The following is a 21,442-nucleotide window of genomic DNA, read 5'->3' on the forward strand; positions in this document are numbered from 1 at the left end:
GGCATTGGGGAAGATGTAGAGGATAGAAAGCGTATACGGCGGCGGTCTCTCTCTCTCTCTCTCTCTCTCTCTTGTGAAACTCGTCGTTCGATCACGCAAAGTATTCCGAGAACGAAGCTAATCCAGGCCGTACACGTGGAGAGCGAGAAAGCGAGAATCCCCGAGCCAGCCGACGAATAAGAAAAAAAACCTTAGGCCAAACAAGCCGGTCGAACGGCGCCGATAAACAAGAGGCGACGCACGCGCGCGCGCTGGGAAACAAGACATAATACCCAAAAATGCGACGCAAGTAAAAAAAAAAAGGAGAGAAAAAAGGAATCGTTATTGAAGAAAGAAGGTCTCTATTTTTCTCCCTTGCGCGCGCCTTTTTTTTTTTTTTTTTTCCTTCCTTCTCTTTGTGCGAACACAAGTTTGGCGTCAAATTCCCGGGGCAGCAGGAGAAACGACCTGACGGCGTCGATAAGCGAAACGCTCAAAGGCAGGCACCCCCGTACGCAGGTGGCTTGGGCGTCTTCAGGGAGCGGTTTGAATCGTATCGCACCGAATGAATACTGTGTTGCGGTCTTCGAATCTCCGATGTACCAACGTTTACGACCGTATAAGCGGCTTTTCCTAACTTTCCAAGATCTGTTTTAAAGAAGAAGAGAAATAGAGTGACGGGATAGGGGGATAAAGGAGATAAGGGGAACAAATAAGCGAAAAAAATATTTAAAAAAAACGGCAAACACTGTTCGAGACGTCGGCTACAAGAATACGGTCGAACAAATAAGTGAAAAAAATATTTAAAAAAACGGCGAACACTGTTCGAGACGTCGGCTACAAGAATACGGTCGGTCGTCCGGTTCCAGGCGGCCGTTATACGGTCTCCGCACCATGGCGCTTGTGCTACGCGTCGCTACTGTGCATTTCGCGCATGCGCGAAGTTTGAAACTCGGCACCGCGCACTGTTACGCGAGACGTGCGTTAGCCTTCCACCTGAATCGACAGTCAGGAACGTCACAATTCGGGAATAATTCTCTAGACACCCACACTGGCATAAATGGTGTACAAAGGGGGCATAAGTATCGAAAACAACGCGATCTTTGTTTGAATGGGCGCTAAAGCGGAATATTAAGCTAATACGCACGACGGTAAATTACGTTTGACCCACCGCGGCGTAGCCCAGTGAAACATGGCGTCGCGCTGCTGTCCTCGAGTTTGCGGGCTCTAACCCCGGCCGCGTTATGATACGGGTGGAATATGCGAGAGCACTCATGTGCCGCGCAGTGGAGGCACGTTAAAAAAAACCCCGGGAGCTCAAAATTAATCCGGAGCCTCCCCTCCCCCCCCCCCCCTCTTCTCTAAGACGTGCCTCGCAAGCAGATTGTGCTTTCGGCAAGTAAACAAAAAACGTTTTTTTTTTTTTTAAATTCCGTTTGTGCAATAGCACAATGGCCCCTCACCGTGAGCGGACGCGCCAGAAATTATGCGAAATTCAGTGTGTGATGCGTTTGGATGAAATTAGAAATGTTGGCAACTATTAGGTCGCCGCGGGTTCTCCATAAACAGTACGTTGTTCGACAGTCAAAGGATGACGGCATGAGGTGATATGAAAAAACGAGAAAAAAAATGTGAATTACGCAATAAAAAAGACGGGTGACGTCGCCGCCCTTAAGTTCTCGCACCAGCTCGCCGTGACGTCATTAATCTTTATAGATTACTCTGGCGTGTACTTATTTATCTGTAAAGAATAACTGCATCGCTTTCTAGAAAAGGCAAAGAGCCAACCTAGTAAGTTACAATCAATTAATCCATCACAAAAAAATCAGCGACGATTACCATACTCCCCCTAATGTGAAATTTGAGCCCAGCTCTATATGTGTTTTCACTTCGCGATATATTGGCTGGCGCGGACAATCTGTCTCGTGCGGCGTGTTGCAAAGGGAGCGAAGTGCGGCGCTACTACCTCGCTAATCGGGAGATCGCGAGAGGCAGCGCGTCGGTGACGCATGGGCGCAATTCACAGCAGTCGCCGCAGTCAGAGCTCCGCTCATGCAGCGCTTTGTTTCCATATACGGTATATCGGTGGCGTCATCGGTGAACAGACGACGTGTGCTATTCTGGCGCCATCTCGTAACCGTCGTCGCCGTAGAGCCCGTGTTGCGCGGCCCCACCACGCTTTTCTTCTCACGCTTTCGCCATATCCTCCTCCTCCGCTTTCCTCCTCGTGCTCTCTTCACTACTGCCATCTTTCATACTCCGCTGCGCTCCGCGTTCGCTCTTTGATGCTTCGCTATGCTCGTACGCTCGGTTACGCCGAGGGACGCCGATGCCGACACTCGCCGCAGGAGTGGGCATCTAAGCGCTGCGCTCTAAACGCCCAAACTATTACTAACCATGATTTAAATCAACGACACGTACCATACTTTCGCACAGGCTTCGGAGCGAAATTCAAGAAAGAAATGTTTGGTCTTTATTTTCTCCAGCATTATTAAAGATTTTCTTGCCAAATGAACGAAAATTGAGTTCTCGAGGTTGCAGGTCCCACAAGCTGAGAACTTGTTTTATCAAATCTTTCATTGGCTTTTGCGAAAAACGCTGTCTTTCATTGACAAAGATCGGCAAGCATATAGAGCATACGACGAAGTTGGACATATTTTCTGCGTGAAACGCATTCCTGACCAACATAAATTTATTATGCTCAAGCACGCGGATCCCGCGCATGACGAAGTAAAGACGACGACGGCATGACAATGATGGAACTACCACGGCAGCATGACGACGACGGTACGATGACACCGCAATAACTAGGACATAATGACGACAATTAAACTACCATGACGGCATGACGGCAGCATGACGACAATGGGGTGATGATTTTTGGAGCACCGTCACTATACTACACGAAGGTCCGACCACACGGTTAATAAGCTTAGCTAAAGTTATTAACACGTATGTTCACCAGCTAAGTGAATTTCTCACTTTATGAATGAAACTCTCACTCACCGATCCTTTCCCTCTCTCTCATCATTTTCAATCATTTCTTTCATCATCAGTTTCAGTGGCTGGTTATAGTTGTGCCGGCGTGCTACACATCGCCCGCATAGCGACTGGCAGAGGCAGGAGGGCGGCTTCGCTTACCACGAAAGGCGCGTCGAGACTCGGGTGGGTGGCGGAATTTGCTCGCCGTTCATAATTGCATTCTCACTACTACCCGCCGGGCCACGTCCTGAGAAAAATAAGAGAAAAAAAGACGACGAAGAAAAGATATATATGTACGGGGGAGAGAAAGAAAAGAGAGAGAAAACCGGGGAAGCCGGCTTACAATTCGGCCACTAAAACGAGTGCCAAAATGTTACACAGCGCGAAGACGCTGCCCCCGCGCGGTTTGTGCCGGATGTTGTAACCCAGAAGGTGCACAATGCGCGGGTAGCCCGTTGCGCGGCACTGTCTTTGCATAAGTAACAAGCGGTGCTTCTCGTCAGAATTTCTCGGCTTTCCGTCCAATTGCGGATCTCCTACGCGCTCGGCAGAGCAGGGGGCGAGGGGAGAGGGGGGTGGAAAGCTGGCGGCCTGTCTTCGGAGCACCGCAGCCGGGGCCGGAACGGCAGTTGCCACTTTCCGACGCATTCGGAGCGAACTCGGAAAGTGCCCTATAAGCGCTAGCTGCGCACTGCGAACTGAAGAAAACGGTATTTTACAGCGATGTATCCGTCATGAATAGCTTCAGCGAACTTGTGGTGGCGTCTGTCGCGGGTAACATATCGTGTTTCCTCGCTAAGTATAAGCCTTCATGACCCAGAACTGTATCTGATCAATCGAAGATATTTGATGATCAACCGATGATATTTGATTCGAACCTAGGGATGCTACATTGGAAAACAGAAGATGTATCCACATGGGTGGTGCCGTCCGCCATCGCAAGTATACTATTACGTGTATCCAAGTTCCCTCAGAGTGTCGGAAACTAATCTCGAATGTCAAGTTCTTGCCGTATACTGCGAGCGTCAAGAAAGAAAAAGAAAAACGAAAGCAAGGAGGAAACGTAGAACGATAACGTGGTTACTGTCATTTCTTAACATCCACCACCTATAGCCTAATTCCTCCATGTTTGCGCTTTGAGCCAATCAGATAGACCTGCTGCGCCTCAAGGGCGACGGAGCTTGACCGCGAACTCTCAAGTTGCTGTTCACTTCAGCTTTGGGTGCAAAAAAAGGTGCGCCGCCCTTCAGGACGACAAGTACACTTCACCCGCACGCGACGCGGATGACGCAACACCCCCCCTTGTATGTATGTATGTATGTATGTATGTATGTATGTATGTATGTATGTATGTATGTATGTATGTATGTATGTATGTATGTATGTATGTATGTATGCATGCATGTGTGTATGCATGTGTATGTATGTATGTATGTATGTATGTATGTGTGTATGTATGTATGTATGTATGTATGTATGTATGTATGTATGTATGTATGTATGTATGTATGTATGTATGTATGTATGTACGTATGTGTGTATGTGTGTATGTATGTATGTTGCTCCTCCCACTCTGACGTCCTCATCCTTATGCCTGACTACCGAGAGCATCTGGCAAGGCCGGCCTGAAGCACGTGCGTACTCCGGACCGGCTGTGACCTGGCCTGACCGAGACGCTCAGTCGTACGAGCTGACACGAAGGCTAATTTGACAATGTCAGAGTTTGACAGTGCAAAGAGTAGCACGTACGTCAGGTAAGCGACGTGGGAACCGTTGTGGCGTAATCGTGTTGCTGTCGTTATCATCGTCCTCATGCCGCATTCGGTCGTCATCGACCACCATCAGTACAAATATACATATAATATACATGTATACATACCGTAAGAATACATAGTACAGCCTTGCGAGGCAGTGTCACGTACCCATTCTAAAACACTGGTCAAGAACCGGGTGGGGCAAAATAAAATATGCGTAAGAAATGGAGCAGAAGTAGACAATTATGATTAGAGAGTACGAATTAACGAAAATTAAGGAATAGATCAAGAGAAGATAAAACAAACTAGACTAAATTGCGTGTCATTCTTGGCCGAGTTGGTTCATATATATATATATATATATATATATATATATATATATATATATATATATATATATATATATATATATATATATATATATATATATATATATGTATAAGGTGCAAAATATCATAGCACAATAATACAAGGACAAAGAGAGAGTGCGCAGGACAGGATACCGCTTTTCCTGTGCAATGTGCCTGTCCTTGTAGCACCTGCCCTCTGTACTATGTCCTTGTCCTTGACTTTTTGCGTTGTGATTTTTACGTTGTAAATTAGATAGAAAAAATACATGCAGGTCTGAATTTGGCGACTAAATAACATTGAACCTAAAGGAATGCCCTGGGTAGCAGCGCAACCCTTCCTGTCGCTCTGTGCAAGCGTCAGTGCATCCAATGATACCAAATGAATATGTAGAATATGAACACATATACATACGAGGGAGAATGAGAAAGTCTTTGCCCCTATTATTTATTAGTCAAAATAAGGTACATGCAGGTAATTACAAATATACGTACTATTCTACGTATCTTAGGCTATTTTTCCGCATAGTCCCCACACCGATTCAGACATTTGTCCCATCACAGAACTAACTTTGAGATGCCCCTGTGGTAGAATTCGTCCGGTTCACTGTAGAACCACCGTCGGACCGTTTTCTTGGCTTCATCGTTTCACATGAATCGCTGTTTTGCCAGGAACTTCTTCAGCGGACCGAAACACCTTTTCCCATAAACGTGGGCTGTATTTCCCTTTGGGTTTCGATGGGCGTTCGTCCCTTGCTCCATCGAAAACGAATCACACTTCGTTGTTCGTCAGCCGTGGACGTGTGAAGCACAACTGCCATCTTCGATGAATGGATGGATGCTATGAGCGTCCCCTTTGGAACGGAGTGGTGGGTTGCGCCACCAAGCTCTTATTGTTATATTGCCTAATGTCCTACCTATGTTAAAAAGAAAAAAAAAACCACGATGAATTCTCATAACGAAACTTTCTGAATCCCTATTATGAACCTGGTTTTTATATGCCTCCGTTGTTTGTCGTTTCCCTACTTTTTTCCACCAATCTTCCAATCGTCTCTTACTAATCTCTGTTGCGGACATGTTTAGTTTCCCCCTGCTCTCGCTGATACCAAGGGCTTCAAGGAGGCCAGAGGTGCCTAAATCGATCGCTGGGCAGATATCTTCACAATCTAATAAAATATGCTCCATCGTTTCCCTAGCTTTGCCGCAGCAAGCGCATGCTTCTTCTTCCTTGTTGTACCTCGCTTTAGAAGTGCGTGTTCTAAGGTACCCTGATCTCGCTTCGAAAAGTAATGAGCTTCCCTTTGAGTTACCATAACTTGTTTCTTTACTGATTTCGTTTTTTTTTCCTCTTAAGTAGTTACTCATAGACGGTTTCTTTTGCATTGCCGCCACCCACGAGATTATCTCAGCCTCTATGACCTTCCGCTTGACGTTCTTTGTTGCCATGTTTCACACCATACAGGTCGCATACTTGCTGGTTAGCTTCCTAGTTGTTTTCCTCCACTGTGAATAATTTTTTTTCCGCTACATATACCTGAACACTCTCCCAGTCGATTTACTTTCTTCCATATTCCCTCAGACGTTCTTCAAATCAATTTTACTCTGAGCTTCCTTCCCTTTAAAGCTTGTCCATTCCATATGACCCTGCACAGCTTAACTTGCAGTCTTCCCGTGAGCGCCCAATGAGAGGTGTCCCACTGACCTTTGGTTGCTACCGAGTCCTGATTGTACCCCTGATCTCGAGCAAACAACCGCATTTCCAAAGGTAAGTCCTGGAACCATTACACCTTTCCACATACCCCGGAGCGCCTCGTGTCTATTGCATCCTCATAGCACTGTTTTTAATTATGGCCTCGAGCGGCCAATCGCGCGGCAATTTCGCGTGTATTAGAGGGCTTCTTCTACGCTCGGAAAAACACTTTTATGTAGCAGGTATCGAGCAACAGAAAGCTGTATCGGGAGTTTTCATGCTGCTCTACAATTTTCTCATTTACACTTTTCATCCAATTATAATATTTGAAAAGTTGATTAATTCATTAAGACTAATTAACTAATTATGAGGAATGCAAAAAATAATCCGTGTATCTCCAAGCCACGGCAAACATTACCTTGTTTCTGTCCAGCGACGTGGCATTTGCACATTTTTAAATCTTGATGCATGGTAGTTAGGACACCCTAACTTTTCTTATATGTACTATATGCCATATGCACTTATATGCCATATGCACTAGTTTGTTAGTTACTGTAGAAGCTCGGGCATATGGAGCATATTCTGCCAACAAAGGGTCACAAGTTCGGCTACCGGTACGCCATGCGAAGCCCCGGCGCGGCCCCATAGCTGTGTTTCTTCGCAGAAATGCAAGATATGCTAACGACTACTTCGGTTATTAACCCTTGGCTATGGCACTAAACTCGCAGTGTACAGCCGCTCCGCACAGACTGCGCTGGGACCACTCGGAGTCTTGCACGCGTGCGTAACGACGGACTCATGGCGTCGCCGCCCTGTTCTGTGTATTTGCATTTTTGCACGCGCTCGTATGCGATGCGTTTCGCGCTAAGGGCACTGTTTATTTGTTTACTATCCGTCCGAAGAAAAGAACCGTCAGCTGCAGCCCTCGTTTAGCGTGGCGGGCATTCGTGGCCAGTGAAAAATAAATGTCCACAGTTAGAGGCATAAACTTTTTCTTCTATGTTTTTTTTTTTTTTTTTTTGGGGGGGGGGGCATGTGCGCGCGCGCATGTGTACGTACGTCAGGGTGTGCCCGCGAGCAACTTCGTTTTTGCCCTCTCTACAAGCGTCAAGGTTCGCCACCGGTAGGTTATAACGAACACTTAGCCGCAATTATGCAAATGCCGGAATCTTAAGCAGACGGCGCTCGAGCCAAACTCGAAAACAATAAGCAGGTGCGCCCGCGTTTCGCCGAGATAACGGGACGTGTGCGGTGCGCAAAACACTCTGTTATGACGCCTCCCGCTCCAAACGGCAGTTTCTCCGCGAAAAGCGACATTCTCGGTTTCTTTCTCATCTTCGGTTACTTTTTTTAAAATTTACTTCTTTTTGCGGCCCGCACCGGATCTCGGCAATTTTGCACCCACGGGCGCTCTCAAAACAACGAAAACGAGTTGTCTTAGGGCAGCGTCCCGAGAAAGAAAGGATAATAATAACCGGAGAAGAGCAGCAGGCCAGTCGGGTATAACGAGAGCAGCTTTTTGAACTTTCCGTTGTTCCCCGGTCGGCTGCTCGTGCAAGGCGCCCATTTGACTCTCGGCCCATCCGCTGCGCGGCGACGAAGCGCGGGCGATAGCGAAGTGTGTCCACGTGTGACCCGGAGTTTCGCGCGATGCCTACACTCTGAATAAAAGTTTACACCCTTCGGATTGTATTTTGTCCCCAAACAATAATCGTCATCTCTCTTGCCCGCATTTCCTTTCTTCAACGCTGCGAGCCCGGTACTTCCCATAATCACGAATGGCTTGCCCGTTATCAGCCTGGCACATCATTCTCGAGAGGAAATTAGCGAGCGCCGAATTTTCTAGAGAGGAAACGCATGCAAGGCAGATGACGATTATGGCTTGGGGACAAGGCCCAAAGGGTCAGTCAGTCAGTCAGTCAGTCAAGAACTTTATTGAGGTCCTGAGGAGTTTCAAGCCGTTGGAGATCCCACGCGGGGTCCGAAACTGTAGGCGACGCCCAAGTCGGGACGGCAACGTAGTGTCGCTCCGCCAGTTCTTGGGCCCTCTGGACGGCCTTGAGTTGGAGTTTGAGGTCCGGGCTTTTGAGGGCTCGTAAACTTCTTTTTAGAGTGTACTAGAAGCAAATATGGCGTTATGGTATGGGCGAGCCGCTAACACGATAGTTCAGCAATATAGCTTAACTATTCGCTCATTAGAAGCCAAAATTTATATCAGTTTCTTTTCAAGTATCGCGCCGAGCCACAGCGCCGGCACGCCAGTGCGACGTCACGATGTTTTTCTACCCCCGTATTTGGCCCATTGTGACTCAATGAAGGTTCTCGAAACACTATAAGCTCAGTAAAGTATACAATGCAGTCGATCTCTACCGAGAGAAAAATTAACCATTCCCGGGAATGAAGACACCTTCGAAATACATGACGTCACACCGAGCCGCTGCAAGGTGGCGCCGACAGTCACCATCCGTCTTTCGTTTGCGCGTCTTAGCAAGCCTCTTTTCACGGTAAGTTTTTGCGATAGCATTTTTGTACACACTCCGGGACGAATTTTCGTCGTCGTCGTCGCCGTGAGGTTTCGTGTAGTCCAAGTGCGATGAGATCGCGCCCGCGCGATCTGTGCTGCGTGTGGGAGGGGAAGTCGAGAACGATGGTGGCTTGGTGCACAGTCTTCTCGCGCAAAGAAAGGACAGTGGGGTAAAGCCCCTTAAACTTCGTTAAGTAGCGCCACGCTTTGAAGAACGCCACCTCCTCCTCGCGCGCTCTGGTCGAGGCCGACGCCGCGTCGCTATTGGCCTAATAGCATCACGTGGACCCTAGCGCCGTGCTCCACACGCCATTTTCGCTCGAGAAGCGTCTACGGAGTGGCGAAGAGCGCACGTTGGCGCCGCTGCTACGCTCGCGCGGTGTAGGAGGCGCCACGGTCGAGGAGGGCGCGTGAGAGAGAGGAGAAACGAGGAGTGAAGGCGGAGGAGGAGAGTGTCACTACTTTACGAAGTTTAAGGGGCTTTACAGCTGGGTGGGGGGAGGGGGGCAGGTGAGCGAGAGTCCATTCTAGCCCTGCTGTGGCTGCGCATGGTGTGGCCGAGCGCGGCAGCGCTAGCCCTATCTTGAAGGTAACCTGCGGAGTGTGCAAAGATTAGGCGAGCTCACATGCCTGGTGGCAGCACGAGGGGAAATTCGCTCGCCGCTGCTATGGCTCTTCACCATGCTAGCATTGTGACGGGGTGTCCGCAGTCAAGTCAGATCTCTTCACGTTTCCTTGCGCGCGCATGACAACATGGTCAATTTAATTATTAAGCGAATGTTTGCTGCAATTTATACGGTCGATAAAACTATGAGCTTTGTGTACTTGTCTAAAACGTTGATATCCCTATCAATGCTTTGTTTTTCGGGCATCATAAGTGCAGCTCAAGTACAAGTTTTTTTCTGTGGTGGCCCTATAACACTTTTCGAGCATTTGTGGGCTCTTTGACATAGTTTACAGTGGACATCAAAAGTTTATGGACCACGGGGTCCGGGAAAGAGCCTATTATTTCCAGAGCCTGGCCGCAGAGCCTTGCAATCTGTGCAAGTAAATACAAGCATAGTGCAGTATGGTTTTACTTGCTGTGGTCACAAATTGCTAGGAAATTCAGCGTTTTTGTAGATCACATGTCCAACTTCTGAAGTTGGCAAAACATTCACTCTGCTGAATGTACAGTCAGGGTCAAAAGCTTACGAGGTGTGGGTTTTATGAAGATGTTTAATTTTCTTGAGATATTTAATAAGAGAATGTGTATCATCCTGTCAACTTGTAGGTGTGAAACCTGACAAGCAAAAAGGAAACTGGACATGCAAAGGATAATGTCCTTGTATATTGCACAGGTGAAAGGTGAGGAACTTATGTTAACTCAGTTGTTCGTCCACGTTTGCTATGCTTGACACAGTACCTACGGATGAATGCTCTGAGTGCCACTATGCCTTTATCCATAATGACAACCATTTACTACAACTTTGCACTGTTATCAGCAGGTTAACTGAATATGGTAGTCAAAATGTGAGTCCTAGGAGCTGCAACGGCAATAACAACTTGAAAACTTTTGCGAGTGCATCTTGGGATGTCACAGTAACAGGAGAGCACACAAAAAGTGAAAGCAGAGAATTAAAAGTACAATCATATTAAAAAACGAAAAGTTGCAGTTTCACCAGAAGGACAAATTATTGACAGTGATAGGAAAGTATATTAGGCTATTACACAAACTAAGGTTTTAGTTCTATGGGCAGTATAAATTGCAGTCAACATTGGCTTACTAACTAAACAAGCATGGTGTCACACACCCAAAGACACATGAAGAATGGTGATTCAACCGCCAGCACTAATGGTCACAGCCCTGGCTTGATGAAGGCTGCCAAAGCAAGGAGCATACGTGGTTGTCCAAAAACGACTGTTCCGTGCTCCTGCTCCATCATTTCAACTGTGCCGTGCCTCCTAAACTCAGCAGATCACATGACCTCCAACAGTGGGTGCAGGAGCTGCACAAGCACCGATGACACTTGTGACAGTTGACACTTGTGACAGTTGTGACTTGTGACAGCACAGCAACCACATCAATGGAGTACATGGACCTCGAGTGCCTGTACAATTTACAATAAATGCCACAATATAATGATACACCAACTACCCTGGCCACCAATCTGCGTCAACCAAACCAGGACACATCTCCGCACAAACGTCAGGTGCATTCTTCGAAACAGATTAGTTTATTTTTCTTGTTATACACAATCTATGCACAGAGACCGCACATGCCAATACAACTGTGACCAGCACTGAATGTTGCGAAAGGCTAGAGCACAGCCGCATATTTACAGATGGAAAAGCAGCGACTGTTGCACTTGCTAGGTAATGTAAACATACATACAAACAACTCTCCCATACAACAAGTACACCAAATATTGCACAAAATAATGTTTATATGGTTCGAGGTTTCGAAACTTGCGCACAAGACATATATGTACAAAATATAGCTGCTTGTTACAGGTGTAAGCCATAAACAAGATAACCAGAAAGACAAAAAGAAAAAAAAAAGCTCACTGTACAAAAAGTGCATAGGAAGAAACGAAGAGCAGAGGCATGCTTGCAGTTCCAATTTGAAATATGACTGCGTGAAGCTCCATAATAGTCCCTGCGCTAAGAAATAGAAGCATCTTTGCCATGCTACTCTCAAATAAAAACTCCCGACATTCATTTAATCTCGTGAAACAGAGCAACAGAAGCATCCCTGAAACGCAGCTTTCAGATAAAATCGGCTCACTTGCCAGTCAGGCACAGGACATGTAACGCATTATGTTCAACATTATTTGCAGTGAACAATACTGCTGAAGAATGCTGCCACAAGCTGATGCTTAGAATCTCGCCGTATTTTTTTTTTCCTTTTTAAGCAACCATAAAGAAAGAAAATGTACCTGCCAAGCTTGTACATCAAGAATGAACAGCACCAACACACAGGAAATCTTCAAGGTGAAATCATCTTCTGTTTTGCATGCTGAATATGATGTACAATGAGCACGATATAACAAAGTAAATGCAAAATGTTCCTCGCCAATATTAACATGTAAGGAACATATAATGAACATAATATATATTGAAGATATTTTCGTGTTCAATCCAGCTTCATTATAATGAGATTTAACTATGCAGTTGATTTCCATTAATTCGACCCTGCCGGGACCAACAAGACCTATCGAATTATCCGGCAGGTCGAATTAAACAGGTCGCAGAAAAAACACCGTTGATTCATTTGGCAGCATTTGCCCAATTCCAACACACCCCTGAATCAAGCGTGCGGCCGCTTTCTGTGTGTCCAAAGTAAGAAAACGTAGCGATAACAATAAAGCTCCTACACCAAGCATAAATCAAACGCGTACCCGATATTTTAGAAAGAAAAAAGGCAAATGTTTTAAGATGTGTTGTACAGGGACAACCAGTTTTCTAAAGTCAGCTTCGCCGCACTGTTTCTTAAAGCTAGCTTTGTCGCATTACAACCGTGTTATACGGCAAACCACCGGAAAGCCTCAATGGTGGTTTTCGGCTTTTCTCGGAAAAAATATAAGCGCGCGTTAGAATTGGTTAAATACCGTAATCAAACATTGCGAGCTACAGTTATTGCTTGGAAATCTTCCTAGGGCAGTCCGGAAAATAGGCGTTTTCGAATGGAGATGTTGAGTGTTCAATGCACTCACTGTCCCTTAAGCTCTGCAAATACAGATACTCTCAGGAAAGGAATCAGCATTAGGGTCGCCATAGGGTTCAGGCACGTGCATGCTGACTGGTCAAGTTCGAAGGCAAATTTTAGGATCGAAATAACGAAAATCTTGAAGGTCCCCGCAGGGACCTTCAATAGGCGTCAAATTAACCATATTCAATTTAACAGGTCTGCTGTAAATGCTTCTACTAAGTACCCTAGTAAGTCCATGCCTGATTAAAAGATCAAAAATTATATAGTGAATCTTCAACTGCTGAAGCATTACTCTTTCGGTGGCCACCAAGAGCACCTACAGTGTCACATTGGTGCTACATCATTAAACCCTTGCAGCCATCCAGACCTAGAGGGGCTCTCATGATGTGGACTAAAGCTTGAAATGTGCACAGCTTGTCTCAAGCATAAGGCCAAGAATTGGCATAGAAATATGAGAGCCATAGTTACAAGCAGCAAGATTACAGCAGTTCTGTGTATGGAAGACAATGTGCCAAATTTAACCGCTAAGCCCAGGTGCCTGAAGACGCAAAATATTCTGCATGCAGAGAGACCAAGATGAGCTCATGCTATCAAAAGCCAGACCAGGTTGTGCAACGTCACTCAGCAATTAAACATGGACTGTGCTGTGCAACAACACCTGCCTCACAGTTACAAAAGCTCCCACACCAAAGAATGACTACAATATTGTACATATCGCAACATCCAGCACTTTCCTTCCTTTTTAAGTTTTGACTATCAAGGTCGAAATCAGAGAAAACAAACTTTAACACCCCGACATCTCTGGCACAAGCTATAAAGAATGTACTATGTTCTCCTATAGCAAGTTCCTTCAGCAGGATCCAGGCAAGAGGTACTTTTACTATACATGGAAAGTACAGTTGGCCACAAACATTTACAGGGCAAGGGATTTGCAAGAAAAGCAGAATTCCCACGAATCTCGGGCACATAACCGTAACATTAAAATTTTAATCTGTGGTATGGTTGGTAATCTACAAGGTGATCCATTACATTGCGAAGGCTATGCCTTAACAGAGCAAAAATTCACATTTGTCATGCAACCTGTGTCCCGTAAGCTTTCTTGGCCAACCGCATGTGTTATTTCTGTAATGGAAGCCTTTTGGGTGTCTGAAGAAAGCATAAGAATGTATGTAAGAACTTTGCCTAACTTAAAAACAGATACAGAAACCGCACTGCCTGGAGGGACCTACTTTGAAATGTGCAGTAGTGTCATCATCAACTGCACGCGCTACCTCAAGGACAGCTTTGCCCGACTCTTGCAATCTTCAAGCCTCTTCGCCTTCTTAAAAATAAAAAGGGCAGAGAGAGGGATTCTATTCCTGCATCAGTTATTAAAGAGCTGACATGTTTACACAGCCTATTTACAAAAACCATTAACACTATGTATAAGGTCACTGTTTTGATTATGGCCTTCAAAACAGAGGCTCGAAATAAGTTCAGAGGGTGGCCTCCGCCAGCCCGCCGGCCTGCCTCAGCTTGTGCAACTCTTGAGAAATGACCTCCAAGTCCTGCGATGGGGAGAGAAGGAGACATTAACAAGGTGTTCCCTCAAACCTGCTCAATCAAATGTCTCGGTGACGCCACCGACAAACAAATTGTGCGATCGTGTGCCTACGCAAATTATTGCATTGGAAAGCGTGCTCTGGTGCAATTCTACTGGCTGCCCACAAGTTGGCACTGCAATGACCTACGAAAATGCAAAGGCAAGTCCACTTAATCAAGCAAATGTATAATATATAATGCTTCAGAAACAAATGTCTCCAGTTGTGAAAAAAAGGGTGTTCAAGACAAAACTGTCATTTTTGATGGCCAGAATTTTCGTGACTCTGGCGTACATCAGCAACAGTGCGACAATGGCCAATAAGTTAATTTAGCAAACCTAATTAGCATGTTATTTGTTAAGTTAGAGCACATACAGTAATTGCAAAATTAAAGATGTTCAGTGTTCAAGGCATATCCACGTATCTACTGTGAGACTAGAACAAACTTCAGGGTACATGTCTCCAATCTGCACATGTCTTCAATCCACATCATTCAATCTAGCATGACTGAAGCACAGTACGTTATCGAAAACTCGGTTGCATTTCCAACAACTGACCACACAGAAGCAAGGTGGAAGCGGTAGTGGTTTCGTACTCGTGCGCTGTCGCTGAGGCTACGTGCGGCGCACCACTGAAAGCACCATCTCGTTTCTCTAGAACAAACTGCTTCGTGAAAAGGGTCAATAGTCCGATGTTATTGCCGCACATCGCTTGCGGCCAGTCATGCTACGCCACTAAGTGAGGCCAGTGGAATTAAGTATAAACCCCATGCAAGTGATCTTGCACGCGACATTGACAATTGATGCATGGAGATGGCTGTCGCGTCCACTGGTCATCTACGAGTTGTACCCCATGCGGGCAACGACTTTGAGTGACATCTTCCCGATGATGCCGGTATGATGGCAGCAAATATGCGCCGAAACTGTCGTGACTTGCTCTTTATTAACTTAAGTTGATGTGTTTTAGTGTAAAGAGCAGCACAAAAAATTTCTGAAGGTCTTGCGGTAGGTTCTTATCCTTGCATTATCAAAATTTAGTTGTCTCCTCGTTCCCTGCAACAATTGGTAGTACTCGACTAATGCACATCCAGTTCTGGCTTCGTGCTATTGGTTAGTCGCTCATAGCACTTCCAGGCGACTAGTGACTAATTCTAGATTTCCCGAACCGAGCAATCGAGCGATAAGAATGAGTGATCTGTTCACGCGACAGCCTATTTCGTCACTCAAAGCTGTTGCACACAAAATCTCTCTCATGGGGTATAGGCCTGAAACAGCTCAACAGCGCATTGTTAAAATATAGTAAACATTGCGGCCCATAACCCAAGGCCTTTCACATGCTGCAAGAAATCCCAGTTTTAGCCCTTTCAGAACATGGATGAGCAGGGTCTGTCTGCACTTCTGATAAATATGTCCAAGGACGAGCTCAGCACCTCAACTATACTTTTCATTAGCTTGCAATTTTCACTTCCAGACAGTATATACTTTTCATTTCTTGTACAGTGTTGTTAAGCTTCACTTTTCAATAAATTGTTGAAATTTTGTATAAGGAAATTCTTAAAATATTCTCAACATTGTTTTTTGTAAAGAGTTCTGCAGTAAGAAATCTGGTCAAGTATGGTCGGAATTGTGGATAACAGCATGGCATGAACAGAATTAAAGTACAACATGAACTAATCCTCATTGTTTGTCATCACTGCCTTGAACTGTGTCTGGCCTACATTATTACAAGGATCACACAGTTGGCAAGGTAAAACAAAGATAGAAACATCCTATAACGCATCCTGGAGATGTTTGCCTCTCATAAGCCAGGCATACTATTCCAGATGAAGAGGATGACATGAAATGACGCACTCATACAGGTAACTCACACACACAATACACACATGCACACCCAGTTACAACAAGGGCGTCTGGTTGGCGGCAGTATCTTTGAGAAAAGCCAAGAGTACCTTCATTGTGCACAAAGCACTACCAGTACTTACAAAGCAGTACGTACAAAGCAGTACCAGTACCAGCCGAATAGTATTGTAGCACATCCTCTCTCTAGAGGATACTGCTGTGATAGTAGTCTATGTACAGCACACGCCTTCAGATCCTTGCGCTTCAAGGAATCTGTTAGGGCAGTAGTGCTTTTTCGAATTTTTTATCCAAATGACCAATTTTAGCACATCGTAACTCCTTTACAATGCACCTTTAACGTCCTTGGCACACTTCATAGTCATTGTCATAGTTTTATTACATGTAGCTCTTACACATTTACAGTGACCATCTTTTAGGCCCCTTTACAGACCTGTAACATTCACTGCTCATAATATATTGCTTCACTTTGATCTGATTAACATTGGCTTGGCGCTCTTTGGCCAAACCTGGCCCTTGCGCCATGAAACACCACACATCATCATCATCATCATCATCACTACCAGTACTGCTCCAAGATCCAAGAAAATTGTGCCACTGAAGGGAGCTGCCACATAAATTAAGCAGATTTCAGAGTAGTCCTTGAGGTCACATAGCACTTGCAGATGCATAAAACGTGAGTTAAGTCATTGCACATATTGCACTGTGGTAAACCTGTCAATAGCGTTCTTAACCTAGAAATAGGTTTGAGTGTAATTGCTTCCAGAGGCAATTACTCCTATCATAGACACATGAATTTTAAGAGTTCTTTAATAACATGCATAACTTGTTCGTTTTCTTCTCGCTCTTGAATTTTTTCTTTAGTTACATTCATTCCAGCTGTACATTTTTGTACAAGTGCATTGATTGTTTCATGTTTACTTATTGTATCGATTGTTTACAATTTTCACTTTGTACTGTGCCGCTCTGCTCTGTAATGTGCAAAGGCAGAGGGTGAATAAATAAATAAATAGACTGCAGTTAGCGCAAGGAATGCACCAGGCCTGGTGCCAAGTGGTGACATGCTACACACCCACCTTCTGCAAATGCATGTTCTTGGTCAGCGTCTCCTCAAGCATTCGCTGCATGCGGCGGTTGATCTCTTTGAGGTTCTCATCCCCTTTGTCCTTGATGAAGTCCACTAGTCGCTTGACGGTCAGCTTTTCTGTGGACGACGGGTGGTGGCTGCCCGAGGTTGGCTCTGCAACAATGCACAATGAGAGGAACACATTGTAATGCTAACATTGATTAAAGGTTACTGACATGATGCTTCTGACTCTTCATTTCTTGTATTATAATGGAGGTCCAGGACCTCGAAAACTTAGGGAAGATGTTGGCAAGCCTCAGAGTGCCCCAAGTTATTTAATGTAATAGGTTTGTTACAGCCAGATTTTGTATCGTTTCGATTTCATCGTGACATTCTGACGCAGAAGGTGGTCATGCGGGAGCAGGACATCACGACAGGACATCAGAGCAGGACAACACTTGCTCTGGCTTGCTCAGTTGCCTCCTGACACACATGTTGCACACATGCGTGTCAGTTTTATTTATTTTGTCCTTTGTGTAACAGTATAGTGCAGTAAACAGAACAATGCTTCGTATGCCTCACAAGTGTTTTGTAAGGCAATCTACTTGGCATGGTGCTGCTTCTCGCAACAGGGCTTTCCAAACAGAATCAAGTGCCATCATGACACAAACACCTAAAACACAAAGTAGTGGCTGTCATATGGCCACTTCTACTGGAAAGTGGGAATAACATAAGAGTTTCTTTATTCTAGAAAGAGGAGCAAGATCTGTTCTTCGTGTGAACATGGTTGGCCCATAAGTGACGACGCAGTCATCAACACAAATTTTGCTACTTGAACAAGCTCAGTGCACTAAACATGTGCTGTACTATATGCATGAATTAAACACATCAATTTAGGGCTAACTAATACACATACTTTTGTTTCTGCCACCTTCTGTTCTTATAATATCTGCATAACTTTGCCTCATGAGCTTAAATTAAAGTCCATACCACCATTAGCGACAAGACGCATAGTATCATACTTTTGTGTAATTATGCTTAACCTTTTGAGGGGGAATGACAAATATACGGATCCGCGAACAAGTCCAAAAATGGTCGATGCCATATATTTACGGCACCGTCTGTACGTTTAAAAAGCGCCAATTTCTTAACTTTTTTTTTTCTGTCATGTGCTGCCACTATGTGGGAATACAGGGAATTCTTTCTGTGCGCGTCCTTCTCTAGGTTTTTGTTGCATGGTTTGTTTTAGTGCTAGTTCGCTCCCGTGCGTCTCTATACTACCGCTCGCGCATTGGCGCTTGTGCAGGCGGGTGGCCGTTTGGGTTCTGTTTCGCGGGCAGTTTCGGCTTCTTGCGCTTGCAAAACTGATGGCTATCTCATTACGAATTACTCAAAGGGCGATCGCTTGTTTCTCGCTCGTTTAGTGCTCACAGGGGTGTGCATAGGAAGGATGCCGTAGTGCATGCGTTTCCGTTTCTTTTCTTTTCTTTAAGACTCGCGAGAACGAATTGCCCTAGCTAGTTGGCGATAAGATGAAGATTAGCGGAAGTTTGTCGCACGTTTTTTTGACGGGCACACAACCAAACAGTTTTCTTGAGTGCGCACCTACGCAATTCGATTACGCTATGGACGTACGTATTAGTCTAAGAGCAGGAACATTTGAGACTTGCGAAATATTCTCGTATGTAGATATTCAAAGCCTTAAACTATGTGCATAAAAATGCATCAAATTTTTAATTCTCATAAGTTTAGTTCCTTTTTTATTGTTGTTATTCATGAATGAAGAGTGGATATACCAAAGCAAAATATTTTTTTCTCACTTTACGGTCACCCTACAAGAATTACGGTAAATTTTTTTCTAAATAAGTCGCTAAGAATTTAAATCTGCAATAAAAAAAAAACAACCCTGGGCGGTCGCATATGGCGAAAAGGGTTAAGAAATGTTCTAGTTTAAAGATCCCTGTTGCATTTCATTCTTGAAGCGCAGAACATGTATTTTTTTCTTTATTTCTTCCTGTCCAGAAAAAAATATCAATTTTCATTTATTTAAAAAGTAAGGACACCAATGCATACCAACACAGGCATAAGTACTAAAGCCTAAGTTTTGAATTGTGAGACTTCATCTACATTACATATTTCACGACCTAAACTCCATGATAAACTTCATAACAGCCAGAAGTTTAAGCGGTGATGTCATAGCATTCTGCAGCTAAATGAACTAAGAGTGATTTATGCTACCGGTTAAGGTTGCTAGTGGGTACTCACCATACTTGCTGTCCATACAGTAGTACTGGATGATGGCTGTCTTGTTGACCAAATCATCAGCCATGGAGGAATTGCTCACTTCAAGGTGGTTTATCTACAAAAAATAAACACAATCTGATTATACCAATACAGTCTTTTTTCAAAAATCTTTCTTTCTTTAGATTCATCGTAATAGGTTGATTATTAGAAGGGCAAATGAAGGTCAAAGTGGCATTTTTCTAATTTTCTGCCAAATCACATAGGGCCAGTACGTCAGTCTGATGTCTCAGACATAAAAATAACCTTTCATATTTGGGCTGCTGTAGTTCAGTTCTTACGACTTTTTTAAAATGCAATGTGATCTATCTTTTTACCAACAAGAATTAAACTGGGTCCTAGCAGAGGCCATCAATATATACGATGTCACAACAAGCTGGTGTGAGAACATCAAGCAGGTGTTGCCGCCCATTCTTTGTTTTGGAATCTTTTCTTCCTTATGAAGCCTCTTCTCACGGTGGCCTTTTTAATACTGTCACAGCACTGCGTGGCAGAGCCAGAGAAAGAAGTAGAGGGGGCGTGTGAGGCTCACCTGTGCATCGCGCCGCACTCGTCTTTCCCTGCCACTGCTTTCCGCATATCTTTTCATTGTGTAAGTAAAATACCATCGTAACAATATTGTAGAAGGGTAATGACTACAGCTCAAGTTATATGTATCCTTAGTGTCCCTTTAAAATGGCAAAAATCTTTCAGCAACTGTTTTGCGCCAAGAGACCAGCAAGTCTACCCCTCTACATAACATAAAGTTCTTGAGAAAAATGGACGGAGACACGTCACTCGAACACGGGTGTAATGCAGGAACCCTGCCTGCCTGACGTTTGTCACAACAATTTAAGCTAAATATGTAATAAGAGAGCTAAGATTGATGTATCTGCAGTGAAGTGGTGTGTTCTTTCGTTCCATTTTAGAGAAATGCTTGATATTTGATTTGATTTTGAAGCCATATTTCTAGAATGTTTGTACAGTCAACTTTAGTTAATTCACCCTCGACAGGCTCAACGAAATTGATCAAATTATCTCACAGGTTGATGAAGAGGCAGAAAAGATGCTCAAACACATGGCTGCTTCAATTCGCAGTATTTACCTAAAGCAATTCACATCCAGATCTAGTGCACGCCAAATTCTTTGACAAGAAGAATGTAACATGCCTCCAATCTGACTAGCAAAAGATGAAACCAGTTAAGTTTATCTTCATAGAATATGAATTTATTTACACTTAATGTCCATTGTCGTCACTCTCACACAGCACTTCATTGCTGTCTATGGACCACAACATGTCGTCCTCCATGCAGTCAGTTGTGCATTTTATATTCTGCACTTATTGAACGTCCCCACAACAATCGTAAAGGGGATGGTGGCCCATGCCAGGTCTAACCCATTCGCTAGTTCGTCCTGCAATGCACGCAATTCTCCAGAAACTGAAGACATGTGACACGACTTTGTTGCCACTAGCGTAGCATGTAACATTTTCAAATTGAGTTTTATAACCAATGATGATGTGTAGTGTTTTATGGCGCAAGGGCCAGGTATGGCCAAAGAGCGCCATGACAAATGGTAGTGTTAACGATGTATTATGGAAGATGTGACTTGGCTGTAAAGTGGCCTACAAATAGTCGCTGTAAAGTGCGTAAAATCTACGTGCTATAAAATTATGGCGATGATTAATGACGAA

At 44.5% G+C, this 21,442-nt stretch overlaps 1 protein-coding gene across 2 annotated transcripts in view; it reads right to left on the reverse strand.

The window, feature by feature from the left end:
• Window positions 1-8,656: 8,656 nt before the first annotated feature.
• Window positions 8,657-21,442, reverse strand: part of LOC126521894 (GRIP1-associated protein 1-like) — a 39,273-nt gene continuing 26,487 nt past the window's right edge. The window contains exons 20-22 of one of the 2 annotated variants that reach the window (XM_055066161.1): window positions 19,735-19,828; window positions 17,480-17,643; window positions 8,657-8,869 (exon numbers count right to left, since the gene is read on the reverse strand). In XM_055066161.1, coding sequence (XP_054922136.1) covers window positions 8,672-8,869; window positions 17,480-17,643; window positions 19,735-19,828 — 456 coding nt within the window. In that variant the 3' untranslated portion in view covers window positions 8,657-8,671. Of the gene's footprint in view, window positions 8,870-11,464; window positions 14,515-17,479; window positions 17,644-19,734; window positions 19,829-21,442 lie in introns of those variants that run through there. The other variant, XM_050170618.2, reaches the window with a different exon arrangement.

The sequence above is a fragment of the Dermacentor andersoni genome, chromosome 6 (genome assembly GCF_023375885.2).
Source record: "Dermacentor andersoni chromosome 6, qqDerAnde1_hic_scaffold, whole genome shotgun sequence".
In the NCBI taxonomy this organism is placed as follows: domain Eukaryota; kingdom Metazoa; phylum Arthropoda; class Arachnida; order Ixodida; family Ixodidae; genus Dermacentor; species Dermacentor andersoni.